General features: G+C 36.7%; 1 protein-coding gene across 1 annotated transcript in view; it reads left to right on the top strand.

Annotated features, from left to right (window-relative positions):
- The first annotated feature begins 13,947 nt into the window (after positions 1-13,947).
- Thsd7a (thrombospondin type 1 domain containing 7A) overlaps positions 13,948-20,075 on the top strand; it is a 399,677-nt gene continuing 393,549 nt past the window's right edge. The window contains exon 1 of the mRNA XM_052722143.1: positions 13,948-14,482. Coding sequence (XP_052578103.1) covers positions 14,326-14,482 — 157 coding nt within the window. The 5' untranslated portion in view covers positions 13,948-14,325. The remainder of the gene's footprint in view (positions 14,483-20,075) is intronic.

Genomic DNA, 20,075 nt, shown 5'->3' with positions numbered 1-20,075 from the left:
GGGTTTAATTTCAAAGTGTTGTGCACTCATGACCTTAGTGTTGCCCATTGAACTGTGATTAATGCTTCCACTTCAGGTGCCACAATAATCATTAACTAACCAAGGATATCATCTAAATTATAGATAATTGAATTAACTTCTTAGTTTTACTGGCTTTAGAGAAGAGCAGGCTTTTAACTTTAAGAAATTATAACCATCTGTGTGACTTCTATTACTCAATAGATTTTCTCCAATAAGAAGGAATTTGATTTAATAATTGTGTTCACAGTATCATACTAAAAACAAGCATAGGCAGACCTACTTTTTGTCTTTTTATACATGTCGAGATTAGTCAAATTAGAGAAAGAAGGTATTCAAATTTCTAGGGTGAATTGAGCAAGGAAAGCCTACTACCACTTTGTTATCTATAACAAACAACTGAAAATTTTTGTGAATTATGATTAGAAATATATGTTTGGTCAGGCAACTATGTAAACTAGACATTTTAATAGAAATGTACAAATCAAATTAATCCTTTAACAAGATTATGTTTCCACACCTATAGATTTCAAAAAGTAACATTTTGTGTTAATCTCTGATCTCCTATAATTTTAATGGATTAAAATTACAAAAAATGCTAATTAAATGCAAACACCATAAGTGAAGACCCATGATAACTAGGATGCTCTGTGATTATCTCTGTTGAAACACAGACTTGATGTTTTGCAAAGAAATCATTTGTTCTGCCTTAGTGAAGCTAATTATTCCCAGCATGCAATCACTGTTTCAAATTGCAAAAGGCACATCAGCCTTTGCTGTATGCTGCTGGAATTAAAACCCAATCAAATGAGATAATGAAGTGCACACAAAGAATATGATCTCACTTTTGCAATGCAACAACAGTGAAAACTGCTGAAAGAAATGTTGCAGAAATCATAATTCACAGAGGAAAAATGCAAATGTTTACTCTGTGTTTAAGTACTTACTGCTTAGAGACAAGTATGAGGTTTATCACATGGTAGAATCTCCCTTTAAGTGACTGAATAGCACCTTAACAGTCCAGAGTGAGGTATATAGGTTTCTTTACTTGTTATTATGTGGAAAAGCAAGAAGCTAGTCCATAGTATTGTCAGTAGTATATCACAGATAAACATTTGATTATAATGATTTTCTAAGAAAATAAGGAAGTGTTTACTAAAAGTGGACAGTATTCTCCTGAACTTACAGATCTAAAAGGATGAAACATACCAGTTCTCATTAAAAGATCATTTCTGCTAATGTCTACAACAATGTCTTACCCATTTAACAATCTGTGTTTATTCTTCAAAACTAAAAATAATTCACAATTCACATGTAGCCACCATGATTGTATAACCTAGTGAAATATTGTTGAGCATGGATGTGTTTAATGTTACTGAAGTGAAAATATCTTGTCATTTAAACAAATTGAGTTATCTCCTGTATTAGTCAGGATTCTCTACAGAACTTACAGAATGAATATATGTGTAGCTATATAATACATATAGACACAGATAGATAGATAGATAGATAGATAGATAGATAGATAGATAGATAGATAGATAGATAGATGGGTTTTTTTTAGAATTACTTATAGGTTGTGTCCTAGGCAACCAACAATGAGTCTATAAATGGAAGTTCAAAAATTCAGTAGTTGTTCAGTTCATGAGGTTGGATTTCTCTCTTAACTGGTATTGAGTATAAGCTGGAATCCTGGAGTAGACTCTAATGCCAGTGAAGGAATGGACTTGCTAGTGAGTATGAAGGCAAATGGGAAAAAGAGAGAAAGTCTACTTCTTCCATGTCCTTTGTATAGGTTGTCAAAAGGAGTTATGGCCCTGATTAAAGGTGTATCTTCCCACCTCAAAAGATTCATATTAAAGATTTATTTTCCCACATTTGGATTACATGTGAGTCTTCCTGTGTCAAATGATTTAATGAAGAAAAAAAAAAAACACTCACAGGTATGCTCAGCCATTTGGGTTTTAGTTAATTACAGATGTAGTCAAACTGACAACCAACAATAGCTATCAGAAGTGCACACCTTGTCAGCTTGACACATAATTGTATCTCCTTATGTCACACTTCATTTCCAAATGAACAATAACAAGGTCATAATTACACCTCATATAATATAACTATCCTTTGTACAACTGCAAACCATTATAAATTTAAAATAGGTGGCACTATCCTTTGAGGGAAATTCTTTTAATGTCTGGTTCTAGAGGAACATAACTATAAAAAATGAATATTTTAAGTATCTGGAATAGGTTTTCCAATTTGCCAACCCTACAGTTACCAAAGCCTCTCCCAGGAGCTCAGAGAGTACTGAAAGCCCATGATGTGAACTATTTTACAAATTTAAGAAGACAAACGCTTTTGATTATCCTGATTCATCAGTTGTGAGAAGCAACAGATTTGGTGACTCTCTAAATAAAACTTTTGATAATTTGTGGAAAAATAAGGAAAATGATGATGCTAGTTGGCTGCTCCTAGCGTCTCCGGATAAACTGACATAAGAAATACAGAATGGGTAGTAGAGGAAGATGGTTATAAATACCATCTAAGGCCACATGAGCAGTTGCAGACACAAATATTATAATTGACATGAGTGTTTCTGTCATACTTTGCTAAGAATGTATTTGCACAGATATTTGTGTTTTCTTTTCTCAACTTCTTTATCATGCAATGTAATATCAATTAAGAAAAAAAATACCTCTCAGGTATACTAAGTCATTTGAGTTTTAGTTTATTCTAGATGTGGTCCAGTTGACAATCAAGAATAGACAACAAATCCCTTTTCATGTGTTGGTTTTAGTTTTTGTTTTCTTCCACATTAGCCCCTGTCAGAGATGCTTTATGTTGTCTGTAACAACACCTCCTTTCAAAGAAATCTGCTGAAATGAAGATGGATTATAGGTTTTGTCCCTTGTTGGTTATGGAGAGACCAGAGCAACTTTCCCTTTCAGCTACTAAGAATGTGCAGTCATCTCAGCTGTCCGGAGTGGAAATAGCAGGATGGAAACAGAAGTGACAACCGGGAGAGACTGAAGTTTCTGCTCATTCCACTCTATGGGGGCTGCCTGCCTAGAGCAGTTTACTCCACGACCTATTGATTGGTGATAATGGCCACCATTAGTTACTCACACGCCGATGTGGCACATACAAGGGAATGTTTCTTTCAGCTGTGGCTGTATTTTCTCCCATACTGTTACATTCGATCTTTGTTTACATAGTGTTGTAAACAAAGGCACATGCAGTGTAATGAACATGTGTGGTTTCACATTCTGAGCCTCAAAGCTCTGCGCCATGAAAAGCAGTGAGTGGTATGTGATGTTGACATCACCACCTCTACAGCCTGCCACACTGGCTGACTGACACAAACTCTCGGTAAATGTTTTACTGTTGGTTGAATGAATGAGCTCACTTTCACTGACAATCTGATACAGGGGACATAATGAAATCCTGTCAAAACTGTGATGAAGTAAGTGTAAAATGGTCCATAATCCTTACATGATGACTCAACCAGGGTTGGAAAGAATGTAGAACTGGATTGGGCGTGTGCATGATTATTAAGTCAGTGTTAAATTCTTAATTTAATTTTTGCTTAAAGTTTAATAATTGCAGACGAGGCAAACAGCTGTATACTGTGGTTTCGACCACTATTTCTCTAAAAACATGTGCTGATAAGAGCATCTTGTCTCAGCTCTCAGCCCTCACCTATTGAGGGTTCACAACAGTTTGGCAAGTGAATGTGCCATGCATTTAACAGCCTTCCCCATGAATGTGATTGTGAGGAGCTGCTGCTCTTCCTGTCCCATCCTGCTCATTGTGCCTTTTCAAACTGAATCACCTGGAACTGGACTGTGATCTGTTATTCAGCTAATGTGGCGGCTTTCTCCCAGACAAGAGATAACTGAAAAATCCTTTATACTTTTTTATTATCTTCTTGGATCTGCTGCAACACAATATCCATGCTACAAATTGGGAATGAGAGAAAAAATTGTTTTGATTTTAAAGAGCCAAACGATGCCATTGTCATATATGAAGATAGGTTGGCATTTGCATCTCGAGGGAAAAACTTTTGAAAGTAACAGAACTGCCAGTGGCAATTAATGAGAAAGCTTTTCATATTGTTTTCAGTAACAGACACGTACTAGCAGTTTGAGAAAACTGGGAGTGACGGCTGCTGTCACCACAGGGTACTACCATGAATTGAGCTAATTTACTGACATTTGCTGGTTTTTTTTTCCTTCAAATTGTCATATCTTTAACTTACATTGAGCTTGGTTTTCATTGCCAAATGGTGAATTTAGCATAAATATATTTTTCAGAATTAAATTACAATACATGATGTTGTGTGAGATCTAAGCACATTGTTGTCGGCAGGAACAAATGCAGCTTACACCCGTGAATGACAAGCTGTATTGAACAGATGATCCCCTTTCAACACCTTCTATGCCAGACTACAAAAGACAGCCTCTCTGTTAGAAGCAAAGGAAAATAAATATTAGCAAGACATCAAAGTTATTTGACAAAATTTCCAGAGTAAAAGTATCTTTTATATAATAACTTTAGCATTAATTCAAAGGGAAGCTGCACTTAATTAATTTGGGGGGATAATTATGCAAGGCTAGATTCCTTATTTTCTTGAAAAGTCTTTTCTTTGAACTGTTTCAAAGTCCTGGAACACTGGGCAGAGTCTCTTCTCTCTTCCTAATCAAGTAAATCAAAACCTTATGGTTTATTAGTTTTAAAGCATTGAAGTTATTTGCTTACATTATTGATCTACTTTCACAATTTTTTATCTTAAGTCAATAATATATCTTGTGCTACCCTAAATAAATCAAAATCATATAAATATTTGCATTATTTTATGTTTTAATAAAGCCCCTCTCTGTAGAATCACTAATTTTTAATATCTTACTTTATTAAGAGCAACACTACACATAGCAAGTACTACTACCTCCAATTTATCACTGATTATATAGGAAAATTATTCAATCTCTGTGTCCACTTTTTTGGTGGCATCATAAAATATTATATTTATCACCTCATTCTTCAGACAGTGATAGCTTTTTTTGTTTTGTTTTGTTTTGTTTTTTAATTTTCCAGAGCTGAGGACTGAACCCAGGGCCTTCTGCTTGCTAGGCAAGCGCTCTACCCCAACCCCAAGACAGTGATAGCTTTAACTGACATTGAACATGTGAACGCAATGAACTCCAGCTCCAGTCAGTTAGATATTATAGCTCCTTTTTTTTTTGCAGTTGGTTATACAAATCAAAGATGAATAAAGGCAGTGACTAAATATCAACTTGCAATTAATTATGAAGTCTTGCCTCTCTCTGTTTCATTATAAAACCTCACTAAAACTTCAACATCATATGTAAATACAAAGACTAGATAGAAGAGGAAAGGAATAATGGCAAAAAAATAATGATAAAACGTATTAAAATAAAAATAACTCAGTCAGGAAGATCTGTTTTTAAGTATCTCAGCACAGGAGTATCTAGGACCTTACAAGTGTCAAAGAATCAAAGCAAAAATTTATTTGAAGGAAGACCAGAAAGCAGAAGTGTCTCAAACTGTCAAGGTAGAAAGAGGCAGCGCTTTTGTGTCAAATAAACACTGTGTGTCATGAGAATATTTTCTGAGGAATTATTATGTGAAGTCTGATGACTTTTTTAAAAAAATGAAAACCTGACTCTGCAAATAAAGTATTGAAAGAGATGTGTGACACAGAGAAAGTATCAATGCACCTTGATTACACACAGGTCTTTCCCTTCCTACAGTGTGATCACTTGGGCCCCTTTTACTTGTTCATTTGCTTTCTTGGTCAGAGTTGCCAACTTGATTCCTGTGGTTTCTGTATATTAACATTTCCACTTTAGTCATTTATTAATTTACTTGATTATCTGTAGACTTAGTAGTTTGACCTGCAAAGTTGAGAGTTATCACATTTTGAGTAAGTAGACAAAAATCACAAGCCTTTTAGAAACACAATTACCGTATCATGGGACAGTATGACAGAATTAAATGCTATGTATTTTTGAAATGTGATCTTTTCTTGATCCTGTTTTCCTGCTTCCCATGCAATTAAATGGCAGTTATGTTAAGTTCCCCAAAAGCTTACAGAGAAAGAGAGAAGGTAAACATTTAATATAGTTCTTTTGTCCTCTTCTTTCCATCTGTGGTAACCACAGGGGCCTCAAGTTGGGACAACAACCCAAAAGTTGATATAATCCCTTAGGTGAAGAAAAGCTGCATTGGTAAACTTGAACAGAGATGACTAGGCATGATGCAATCGAATGAACAGACAAGTGAAAAAACGAGCAGATCTCTATAGATATGTGAATCAGAACCAAGCATTCAAATGAGTAAGCCATAAAACTATCAACAAGGGAGAAAAGAAGAACAAGAAAAATTGTAGTTGAAGATTCACTGCTCAAAATTTCTCCAAGTTTAATGTGGAGCATTAAATAATAATCTCAAAAATTCTGGAGTAGTATAAGAGAATCACTTAAAATATGATGAGAAAATAGTATAATTCATTAAACGAAAAATGAATCATTAAGTACAAAGAAACTACATTTAATATCAACAGTTAATTTACAATTAGGAATAATGGCAATTAGAAGACAGTGGAATATTAAAAGTGTTAAAAGAAAAGTTTTAAGGATGTTTTTATTATGGAGGACCTTTTTTTGCGGGGGGGCGGGGGGGGGGGGGGGGGGGGGGGGGGGTGTTGGTTTTTTTCGAGACAGGGTTTTCTGTGTAACTTTGGTCCTGGAAATTGCTCTGTAGACCAGACTGGCCTCAAACTCATAGAGATCTGCCTGGCTCTGTCTCCTGAGTGCTGGGATTAAAGGTGTGTGCCACCACTGCCAGGCTAAGGAGGACCATTCTTAAAATATTAGGTGAAACAAAGACCTCAATAGATAAAATCTGAGTGGCTGTATGGCTAGCAGATCTTACTTATATGACTATCTAGAAAGTCCACAGGTCAGAGCACAATTAGACAGTAACTGTATACAACAGGAAGAAATGTAGTTGGAAGTTTTCCTGTGTACCGGCAGCAGTGGTCAGAAAAAATCTCTCCCACTTGTGTCCCCCAAGTAAGCACACAGAGGCTTATATTAATTATAACTGCTCAGTCATTCACTCAGGCTTATTATTGACTAGTTCTTATATTTAAATTAACCCATATTTCTTATCTACGTTTAGCCACGAGGTTTGGTACATTTTCTCAGTTCTGCCTTGTCATCTTGTTTCCTCTGTGTCTGGCTGTCAACTCCTGACTCAGCTCTTCTTCTTCCCAGAATCCTCCTTGTCTGCCTACCCTGCCAATACTTCCTGCCTGGCTATTGGTCAATCAGTGTTTTATTTATCAACCAATCAGAGCAACACATATTCACAGCATACAGAACTACATCCCACAGCAAAGAAATAAATGCTGATAAAAGTGATAAATACGTGTAGAAAATATGAAAATTCATGTGTGTTCAATTTTAATTTCTCTAAGAGATATCAGATTTTTGCATAGGATTATTTGTGTTGTTATTTTGCTGCAGTCACAATATATAAACCACACAGAAAATGGGAGGAAAAAGGAGATGTAGGGAAAGGTGTGCTTTGTGTGAATTATGTTACCACTCTTTTAAAGTAAATTGTGAAAAGGTGAGATATATACTGTGATTCCTAGAGCAGCTGCAAAGAAATTTACCCAAAGGGTGCCTTAAAACACCCAAGGATTAAGATGATAGTTATATACAGTTATAACAGAAGGCATAAAGAAGGAACGAAACATAAAAATTATCTGAAATGTGTATTTTATTAAACGTAACATTGTTTATAATAGTCAGAAAACAGAGACAACCCTAAAGCCTGAAATCGAATTAATAAGTGGAAAAGTAGCATCTTTGTAAAATAAGGGGCTTAACAACTATAAAAAGAAAATACTGACTTCTGATTTATGACACTTAAAACAGAAAGAACACTTCCAAACTCATTTTATGCAACCATACACTTTGAGATGAAGATATCTCACATACAAAAAATCAAAATCATTGGTGAACACAAATGCAAAATTCCTCAAAATTTTAATATCATAGCAAATTCAACAGCACATCAAAATGATTAGACATCATAATCATTTGAGATATATTATTGGATTCAAGCTTAAATCAATATATTCCAATCATACAATGTGATATTGCACATTAACACATCCAAATACAAAAAGCACAGAATCACTTCAGTAGATGTGAAAGAAGTAGTAGACAATGTAGACAATGTCCAACATCTGTTCATGGCAAGAACTCTTAACGAAATAGACCACCTCAACACAATAAAGGCAACTGATTAAAACACACACATACACACACACAGAGAGAGAGAGAGAGAGAGAGAGAGAGAGAGAGAGAGAGAGAGAGAGGATAACACAAGGATGCCTGTTCTCTTCGCCTTTACTCAATACTGTAGTGAAAGTCCTAACTAAAGTAATTGCATTTAAAATAGAAGTGAGAATACCTAGATTGAAATAGTAGAAGTCAAATTATCTGCTTGTGCAGATGATATGATTCTATAAATATATTTCATCAAAATATGTTAAAACAAGTAAATTCAGTGAAATTTCAGGATAAAGACATCAACACATCACAAATCAACAATAAATTAGGCAAGAATGAAACAAATGACCTCATGGTAACATAAAAAGGAATAATATTTTATGTAGCTAGAGTTTTCCTGGCTGCCCACAGTCAGGACAAATCTCTGTCACCCGCCAGTCCCACAGCCACTCAGACCCAACTAAGTAAACACAGAGACTTATATTGCTTACAAACTGTATGGCCATAGCAGGCTTCTTGCTAACTGTTCTTATATCTTAAATTAATCCATTTCTATAAATCTATACCTTGCCACATGGCTCATGGCTTACTGGCATCTTCACATGCTGCTTGTCATGGCACGGCTGGCAGTGTCTCCCTCAGCCTTCCTGTTCTTTCAATTCTCCTCTATGTTAGTCCCGCCTATACTTCCTGCCTGGCTACTGGCCAATCAGTGTTTTATTTCTTGACCAATCAGAGCAACACATTTGACATACAGACCATCCCACAGCACTTTTAGGAATGAATTTAACTGAAGGTAGATATATCTGTATCCCAGACAGGTAAAACAATGATAGAAGACACTGAAGAAGTAACAAATAAGCAAAAAGTTTTAATGCCATTTCAAGGTGGTGGATATGGTCAAAATGAAAGTATGAAATTTGTACATGTATGAAATTCTCAAGAAATAAAAATTATTAACTAAAAATAAAGTACAGCATACAACATCAATATGTAAGACTTAATTTTATTCCTATGACCCAGTAATAAAAAATCTGAAATCAAAATCAGAAAAATATATTTAAAAAGTAAGAAATAAACAAGTGCTTAAGGAAAAATTTTCACAAAGCATATGCAATCTTCTTGTGCTGAAAATAACATGCAAAATAGCATGAAAATAATTTAGGAAGACTAAATAAATGGAGAGCACATTCCATGTTTATGAATCAGTAGACTCATTACTACTCTTCAAATTTATCTGGAAATTTGGTACTCTCTCCATTTGTAGCAGCAATTTGTAGAAGTTGAAAAATCTCCCTAAAACACTTCTGACAACACAGAGCTTTGAATAAGCACTTTTGAGAAAAAAGAAAACTAGAGCATTTAATGTATTTCATAATTTCCTACAGACAGTTGGTAGAAGCTTAAGGTTGGCATTTTTACCAAAGAATAGAAATAAATCATCCCATTTATAGTCAGGTGACATTTAACAAAAAGTGCCAGAGCAGCTCAGTGAGAAAAGTAATAATCTTAGAAACAAATTATTTTCAGACAACTGGATATGTTAGCTTTTCATTCCTGTTATATACCTAAGGTAATCAACTAGAAGGAGGAAAGGGTTGGCTTTCTTCAGTGTTTTAGAGGTTTCTCCCCCATTGTCTTTGAGCCTGTGGTGGGGTAGCAGTACACTGTAGTGCAACTGCATGTCAGAGCAAGCTGCTCACTCCAGCTGCCAAAAAACAAAAGCAGAAAGCAAGTACAGGTTTTTCTTAGTAGGACCCTAGTCTTAATACAACAAGCCTGACTCACGAAAATCTTTCCATTATTTTTGAAGTCATCATCATTTCTTAAGATTTTCAGTTTGGTCCTTGGGTTTTTCTATTCTACCACCAATGAGACAAAGGTTTATATTTCAGCTGCTAAGGAGAACTTCTGTTCTATAACTTCACACTTGTTTGTTAAACGCCAATGCTTTTTCATTATCCTTCTGTAGGGCATCATGACAACAACACACGACTAATAACTCATCCATGCTGTTGTCTTTTTGTGTGCTGTTCTCCTGTGTTTCTCAAATATCCAATTCATTGCATTCAGCCAGAGTGCTTAGCTCTCTAAGAACATTCTGCCTAGTTACCATTGGTAGATTACTTAAACACATTGACTCCCATCTTCTGCCAGGTACCATTGATGCCACGTGTACCACCTGGAATAGGAGGCTCCCTGAGTCTAAGACCAGCTGTAAATAATCTATCCTCAGTGTTTGAAGGATCTGAAATAAAACATGGTACTTTCACCTGATGCACAAAATATGATCTCCTTTGTTTCCAAAATACTTTTGTTATTAGTAACATGGAGAATATATGACAATATTGTTATGTAAAACTTTTAAATTTAGAATCTTACCTCTTATCAAAATTATAAAACTACAAATCAGAAAACCAGTTGATCAACCAACCAATCAACCAACCAACATAGTATGATGTTGGTAACTAAAAAGGAATTGGAAGGGAAATTGAGGAGAAATATGAGTCAAAATTGAGAAGGTAAGGTACATGGCTACTTACCACAGAGATCAAATGTGAAATGTTTTCTTGTTTTGTTTTGTAATTTGATAGGTATAGCAGAGGACTGATGAGAAAGAGCCTAAAATAAATGTTGTTGAATACAAATCTTGGTTAAGTATGACACCTAGAGGATGCATAAATAGAATTCCTTTGAGTTTTTGATGTTGTTATTGGAATTAAGTAGCAACGATGTGGAGAAGTTTATTTAAGATTTTTATTTCAAAATAAGCATTTTAAATACTCCTCTATGCAATATTCTATCAATAAATAATTTTGTCTATAATTGCATCACATATTGCCTTTACACACAGTGTGTGTGTAAATGCATATGAATGTGCATATCTTTAGACAGTAGAGTTCTTAAATGAGAGTAAATGTAACGAAGGGCAATTAAGGATACCATACATATAATGTATAGGTCAGAATTGTACCATTTTTAAGTATTAGAAATTGTTTTGTATTTATCCTTTGTTGGATTGGAAAACTTTTCTAGTCCTGGCTCATTAATACTTGAACAGTTCATGAAAAATGATGACTGATTTACTTCATGGCAGGCTGTACAGATGGCCAATTTAAATCTGCATCCTTGAGACGTCTCTGGACCATATTTTGACATAGTGTCATTATACATTTGTGTATTATTTATACCATTGTAGAAAACAAAGATCAGTATATCTTGCTATCACTTGCCATCTATCAGGTTTAGTGATACAGTTTATCCATGTGGACAGTATTCTTTTTTCCACGAAGAGCTGTGTGTCTGAATATATGCGCCACCTTGTCTCTTCAGCAACCCAAACATTTTTGTCCTCACGTGCAGTAATGATATTGCATGAACAGAAATGTGGTGTTGGTGGAGACATGTTCTTATGACTCAGTTTCTCTAACACTGTTTAAAGATGTTTCCACTATTAGGGAACGTTTGCATATGTATGTGGGGGGTGGGATTCCCTTAAGCTTGGTTTAAGTTTCAATTAAAAGAGGGAACCCCTACTGATAGCAAATTTCAAACACTTCTGCACAACATGTCACCTTGGTTGTGTATTTTAAATGATAATAGATGCTGATTTAGAAATTAGCCTTGATATTATAGTTGCCATATTTCATGTCTAATATGGATAGGCAATTATTATACAATCCTGGATAAATAAGAAAATTCAATCTTAAATTTTCTTTTGACATTAGGTTATGGATTGTGACATCTGATGGCTCTTGGGAGGTCTAGGTGGTGAGCTTGCACATCAGCTACTCTGACTTGCCCCCTTGAATGCTCTGTCTTCTGCTGTATGAAGAACGTCCACTTGGTGAATTGACTTGGGTCTTAGGAAAAATGCTATGAATGGGCACTAATAACGGAGAATTTGCAGTGTGAGGTTATAGAACTTCAGAATTGGGCCCTATCAACTGAGAAATACAACCAGAAAGGGTAGGAAGACGCTTCTTTGCAGGGTGGCATGGCAGGGAGGAGCAATTTCTGAGAGGACGGAGCCCAGGAGGCAATGGCAGGTCTTTCTCTTCTTTGACAGTGTGAACATTGAAGGACTTGCTCCTTCAGGGAAGCATACATTAGTTAGGATCAGGCTTTCTTTGTATCCCTATCAACCTATAATCTTTTGATCATTGCCTATTTTTCACCAGTGTAGAAATATTAAGCCACACTGGCTTATCGCCTCTAATCACAGACACAGGCCAGGGCTCTCTGAGCTTTTAATTCCCTCTTAGAGGCCTAACAGAGTGAAAAGTAAACAAAGACCAAATTTGCAACCCTGAATGCAGCTAATTTCCTCTGATGTCAGAATACTTAAACAGGCAGGACCTGGGAATTATTTGATCAAACCTGCTTTTAATCTAATGCATGCAGAAGGGCTGTGTCTGGAAAGCTCAGCAAAATGACAAGCATCCCCAGGGAGCCCTAGGGAAGGTTTCCTCCCTAAGAAACAGTAGCTTTCTCCTTTCAGACTCATGGGTGGTTGGATCCTGGTGGGTGAAGTCACCAAGGGAAGTTTTCTGCTTTTCAAATGTTACTGTGTTTGGTGTAAGATTGGGAACCAAATGACAATAGTTATCCTGAGCTTTGGGTTGGTTGCTCAGGGATTTTTGTTGTTGTTTTGCTTTGTTTTCAGTGGCTAACTGCCTTGATATTATTTAAGCTTTACAAGGAAATGAATTAATAATAAAAGACTGTTATTGTGAGTTTGTGGGGGAGGGACAAAGCTTTATCTGACTGCACACATTCTTCTGTTAGTACTGATCTAAGAAAATGAAAACAGAGAACAAAAGGTACAAGCCATGTGGTTGCTTATTTTGGTTGTGAAAAGCATTAAAAAAGAATCAGGAGACATTAGTTTCAGGAATAAAATTTAAGTAGTGTTTATTAACTGGGAGATAGTGAACTACTGTCCTGACACATTTGCACTTTAATTTTTCTCCTCATCTCTAATACATATCAGTGTGTTTTCAACAGAGAGAGGAGAAAGAAATGGAACTTTTATTTACTTCACGGTTGAAAGAGAATCTGGCTAGCAGTGTTTGCACATTCTTATTTATGCAATTAGCATCGCGCACACTTCTTAAGTACAAATTCACTTTCAAAGGCGATTACAAGACAATGTGTTGAATTTGACACGGACTAACCACGGTCACATTGTTACTGAGAATGGACTGAAGTTAAAAAAAAAGACACTTAAGAAAGTGCTCAAGTGCCTTTTGACAGTGAGCTCTGGTCTGTTCCCTTATAAATTCATAAATACCACTCCTCACATAAAGTAATTCAGAAGGCACAGCTTCAGAATAAATGACCAGCACTGAAGCTTTGTGTAAATACGCTAGGAGAATAGCACACCACTAGATCAGCATCTGACTCCTTGGGTGACGATGAATTTCAATGTCAGTTATTCGTCATCCTGAAGCCTGCCCCGAGATGATTCCTTTTATTGGAGTATCCTTGCGAACATATTTCAGCGCACCATGTGCCGGGGAGTTCTCGGGGCGGGCGCGTGGGGTCTGGGTGCTGGCCCTGTGCCCTCGCTGGCCCCCGCTTGTGGTCCCCTCGAGTCCCCTCGGTTCCTCTCGGCTCTCGCCCCCCTCCCCTCCCTACAGCTGGCGGCGGGGGCTGCTCCTCGCAGAGCTCTGGGCCGGCTCTGTCAGCTGGGGCCCCCTGCGGCCGGCTGTGTCCCTCGCCGCTAGGACCTGCCAGTCTGCGCGCCATGGCAGCGGCGGCAGCATCCCCGCCAGCATCCCCGCCAGCGGCGGCGGCGGTGGCGTCCACAGCCACCGCGGATGCTATTGTTCCCTAGTGTTAGTTGCTCTTTGGCTGCTTTTCATCTGGAGCGAACAATAGCAGCAGAGAGAGCTTTGCCTTCTCTTCTGGTGGAGAAAGAAGGACCGTCCCCTGCGAGAGTACTGCGGCTCCGGAGGCTGGAGCGGCTGCGGACAGCATGGGGCTGCGAGCCGGGCGCCTGGCGTCCCCGAGCCGGGGCGTCCTGCAGCTGCTGCGGCTGCCACTGCTCTTGCTGCTCCTGCTGAGCTCCGGCGCCCGCGGGGCTGCGGCGCAGGGAGACTCCGAGGTGCCCACCCTCTATCTCTGGAAGACGGGTAAGTGGGACAGAGTTTCCCTTTCCTTCATCTCCAAATCTGGGACGATAATCCGGAGCTGGGGGGCTCCTGAAGGGACCCCTGTCCTTCCAGCTGGTCCTGATTGTGCCGGGATCCTCAGGTCAAAAGTATGATTCCTGCAAGCGAATTAGGTCACGTCCTAAGCCATCAGGAAAGAACAACATAACTAAGAGGCAACAGTGAGTCACTGGGGTGATTGTTTCTCTCGCAGCTCGCGGCTAGGCAGTGAATGAGGGCAGCGCTGTACTTTCATTACAAAGTAAAGTGTTTTTCATCTCTGGGTTTCCAGTCTAAGACTTTCTAAAATGACAGTCTAGCAGAGATCAAGTAAACAGTTTCGCATATGTTTATGTCGTGTTTGGGTGAGCAGTACGTTTACTGCTGTTATATATGAGGGGACAGAGTTAAATTTGTTAAGGGCAGATTTGTGGTGTGTGGGACACTCAGGGACAAGCCCTGTGAGGACAGAGCTAATAGAAAGAGGCAAAGGGGGTTCCTAGGAACCCTTAGGGAAGACTGGACAGCGCAATTAGTAACGCGAGAGTTAAAGTGATTTTTACAGTGTGGAGTGATTACCGTGTGGGTTTTGAAACTTTGCCTTCCGGGAAAGAAGTCTTTTCGCTTTGTTTTTCGACCAAACAAGAAAGGCAGCAACTCACTGCTTCTAAGACTCTCCCTGTCAAGCGCTGTTGAGGCAAGAACCCACAGAGAAACAACAAAACCCGAAGGCTCCAGACTCCTCTCTCTGCCGGGTAGGTGGATGCTCTCTGTCCACTACGGGAGATGGAATTCCAGAGCCAATCTGAGACTTCATACACTCATAGGAAAGAAGTGGAGGAGGTATTCTGTTGCTGAGAGCTGAGGATGACTTGAGAGTTCCTGGGCGATGCTGAAATATTGAGAGGGACTAGATAAAAGAAAAAGTGCCTCAATCCCAAAATAGAGGTCGGCTCTCCTTTCGGGTCTTCAGCCCTCCTAACCCCTGTAGAGGAGGTAGATCCATTTACACCAAAATTGCACTGATAACTGAAGGTTTTAAGAAGGTCCACATATTGAAGCAACTTAGTGAGGGAATTAAACAAATTCACTTAAAGACAAAACACACTTCACCTTGGAATATTGCATGAAATGCACATGCATGCTTGTACATGCACAAACACAGACACAGATTAGTCAAAGCAAAATCATTCCTGCTAACACTTTGAAGACCAATTGATTGGTGAAAGCAGATAAAATCAAATTAATTTCTTTGATTTTAAATAAAGAATTGGAAGATTTTATTTATTTATTTATTTATTTATTTATTTATTTCTAAATTGGTAGTGATTAGTAGTATTTGGAAGCTTAGAAAGAGCTTCTCAGATAAGTTTTGGCCAAACAGTGCTGGACTAGTTGAAATTTGTACTATCAAAGGAACATAAGCCAAGTTGTAATTCAGATGAAAAAGAGTGTATTCATCATTCACTGTGCTGCCTCTCAGGTGCCAATATATGTCAACATTAATGTCAAGGCAGGAGCACAAGCCAATTAACAGTTTAAAATAGAAGGAAACACTCGGAATCAAGGTCATGGAGACCTTGATTTCAGCATTAGGTTCAGCTCTAGCCTGCTCTAAGAATAGTTTGCTTGACTTTTGACCCCTACTTCCTCAGCGACCTATGGTTTGATAGCACTTGCTGTTGACTGCCAACACATGGTATGGTGAAATTAAGTGGGTGATGAGAAACTAACTCATGCATTGTTAAGTTTTGTCCAAACAAAAGCTGGTGTGGTAGGGTAATGGTACTATATTTTTGTTTGTTTGTTTGGTTTTTGTTTTTGTTTTTTCACAGTGACTTCCTGTTTGACTGACAATAATGGAGAATTTAACCTGCTAGGAAAAATAATGATTTCTTCATTTTTTTTTAACCCACTCAGAGGAAGGGAGATGTTACTAGATATGAAAAGAGTTGAGATTGGTTCTCAGAGGAACTAGGACATATGTAAAGGAACAGAGTACAATGTAACTGAAAATGCAGAGGTGACAGAATCACAATGTCTACCATTTGATGATTTAAATGAGAAACAAAACAAGAGAAAAAAGGGCAGGAAAGGAGCTGGGAGAAGAGGATAGCGAAGTTGAGCACATTTGCTCCAGTGAGGGGAACTTGCTCTCTCTACTGTTTACAGGAAATATCATGAAAGATGACATCACTTAGGTGGAATTTTCACTGGACAAAGGTCTGGGGAATGAGCATTAACTGTCAGTAACATGCTGTCCATCGTGGTGAAGTCAGACACTGCCTGGTTCAATGATTAAAAGAGATAATATTGGAATATCTACTCAACCATTAAGTATTTCATTTACATTAATATATAAGCAAATTCATGCATCATTAAATACAATATGCTCATGTAGTAGATACTTGTGATTGTTGAATATATCAGATTTATGACATGTGGCTAATAATATATGTGTTATATGGTAGTTTTAGGTCAACACACAATAGAGTTGTTAAAGATTTACAATTGACTCTCACTTTAGTAAAGGTTAAATGTGCTGTTGACATCTTTGTCTTTGACCAACTTAAAACTAAACAATTCTGTAAATACACAATAATTACTACATGGTATACCATACTCATGAACACCATACAATAAGAACAGAGGTTATGAAAGTTGATAAAAATGGTTGAGGGTATGGATCAATGAGAAACTGTTATTTGCTTTTGATCTTGGCTTTTTGCCAAAGAGGAAGTGCAGCACAGAAGAGAGAATATAAAAATAAAGACATACTGCAATATGCCTAGATCTTGAAGGGATCAGTGACAGTGCAGCTCATGACCAAATACTTAGTAGAAAAGTATTTAATATCAATGAAGTCAATTGGAAATAGACTTTTAAGAAAATTCTAGAACTATGAAAAAGCTATTAGATCTTAACCTGTAAGGAGGTAGGAGTCATTGGAAGCTCTAAGAAGATGATTGATGTATTGTTTGTTGAAAAAGAAGAGAGGTGAATCTAAAGATGATGGGGCCAATAAGAAAAGGAAAACAGCATCAGTACCATAGAAGTTATGGTAAAGCTTGGAGAACAGGTCTGTTTTGCATTGCTGAAGTGTCGGTTCAGGTTTGTCATCACTCCTAAAGAAGTCATCAAGGTACCCACCCTTTCAGCACCCAAGAATTGAGATAGAAGGTGACAAGGAAGAAACATCAGATTTCTTAGTGTTGAGAAGAGTAGCAGTTTAATTCAGACACATTGAACTTGAGGAACAGTGATCTAATGAATAAAGGTAATGCAAAAAATTTCTAATGGGTGATTAGTAAAGAGCTGTGCTGAATTTGGAAGCTTGGAAGTCAATTATGGTTTTTCAGGTTATGAGTAGTTTGCTAATGAAAGCAAATATTGAAAAGTAAAATAAGGATTTTCACAAAGAATATTAAGTTTTTAAGGAGTATATCAGAAACTAGTTAAGAAAAAAACTCGAGAAAGTATCAGAAATGTTATAAGGAAAATAGCAACAGGTACTCATTGGTAGATATGTATTATTAAATCACGTTGAAAAAGTATAAGAAATTTCAGAAATTACTTGATATGGGGTTATAAAGTATTACAAGTAATATCATGCAGAGGTTTTGGAAGGAACATGTGGTATCTGGTGTGCTAGATATCTAAACTTGATTAATTAATAAACAAGACAGTAGAAAACATGCACTATTGATTAAGCTGAATAACCAAATAACATTTAAGTCTTTCACTGTACTTCCATGGTGATTTTGGAATAGAACAAACTCAAATATTTCTTAAAATACAAAAGTATAAATTTTCAATTGTGTTATATCATAGCTATTTAAAATTAACTTGCCTTTATGTGAATTGTTAATAATATATTTACATCAGTATGTCAAATTACTGGTGTAATTGTAATTTGAAAAAATGAAATATTATTAGATGGTGAATAATCACTACAAGTATTAAACGGTTGCTTACTATTTATACTTTTTTTAGTTCATGAAATTATTCTCATAATGGTTTTGGTTAATCATAGTCACCTGACAATTTCACAATACAAGTGTGAACAGACTAACCAAAATGTGCTTGACAGCTTAAGAACACTAGGCTTTTGCCAACTTAAGTCATGGAGCTCTATTCTCAACAAAGTCCTAATAAACTCATTGAATATACTTTTAGGATAATGAGATTATTTTGAAATCTGGGAAACATGAAAGTATTATCCATTATTTAGAATTGGGATATTTATAAGTATAATTATCTCTCAAGAAGAACGCTTCTCACATTAGGTTCATGCAACATAACTATACTGATATTAATAATCACAGTGTCCTTTACAGAACTAATTGCATGAAAGTAGTATCTTTATTCTTCAATATGAAAGAAAATATAATCATTTTCCTTTTATTTCCTTTTACTGATAGTCATTACATATTTGAAAATAAAGTCACCTGCAATGACTTTTGAGAATTATCTCTTCTCCTTGTCAGTTAGTAAGTGACAAAGGAGAGACCTATCATCCCAAAGAGTCTAAAGTACATTTTTTGAACTTCAGTTATGCTGAAAAAGTGCCTTTGTTTGGACCATGACTCAGTTTACTCATAAACTTGAGGAAATGATGAAAAAGCATTGGCAGAGGATGAGCACCAATGTTCCTTAGTCCTGGTCAGAATGGTTTGAAAATATTCTATCTCTGTTTCTTATGAAATTATTTCATGTCCCTAAATGTTTTTAGTTTTATCTCCACTGTGGTTCAATAGCATATATTCTCTAGGATTTAATAGAGTAACATTATAAGGTACTAGTCAAATACTTGGTTCATATTAGAAGTTCAATAGTGATAGTTTTTTTATTGTTTCTAACATTCTTTCACACAATTTTGTAACCTCAATCAAGTGTGGAAATGTATATTAGCTCTCTCTAAAACACTCTTTTCCCTGTAAATGCACTATTTATCTCATATTGATAAAGTTAAAATACCACAACAAGTTATAAGGAATGTAGCATGAAATGTATGTGGACTGAGATAATATAAAATTGTTTTAAACTAGACTCTACCTGGTTATTCTGGCTATTTAAATGCTATGATGTTTTATATTAGAATGATAATAGAAGTTCTGAAGTAGGAAAGTACATGTGAAGTTTTAACAGGTACTAAAGAGAAAGTATCTAACTGGGTCCGCTAAGGTTCTCTTCCCATTCATCATTATTCACACAAAACGGCAGATAAAATTTGCACAGATTCTATTGGTCTCACCTGTTTGCCTGCTGATTTCAAGTAAGGGACAAACAAAAAAATCTAGAAAGTGAAGTTATTTGTTTATAGGTCTACCTATTATATTAAATTGGCATTTACTAGAGATCATAAGAATATTCTCAGTAAGAAGCCCAAGGTTAATTGTTCACTAGGACCTTTTGTACTTCATTTTGTGATGGTTCTTGGGGGACTGAGCAAGAGACTGAAATTCCACATACTTAAAAAAATCTCCCTTCAGCATTTCATGCATGTGTACAATGAAATATGATAATGTCTACCCTGTATTTCTCCTTCTTCAACTCGCCTCAGATTCCCAAACAC

Source organism: Peromyscus californicus, unplaced genomic scaffold, assembly GCF_007827085.1.
Source record: "Peromyscus californicus insignis strain IS unplaced genomic scaffold, ASM782708v3 Scaffold_6__1_contigs__length_162567912, whole genome shotgun sequence".
Taxonomy (NCBI): Eukaryota; Metazoa; Chordata; class Mammalia; order Rodentia; family Cricetidae; genus Peromyscus; species Peromyscus californicus.
Note: the sequence above shows the minus strand (reverse complement) of the source record. Positions and strands in the feature narration are given on the sequence as shown.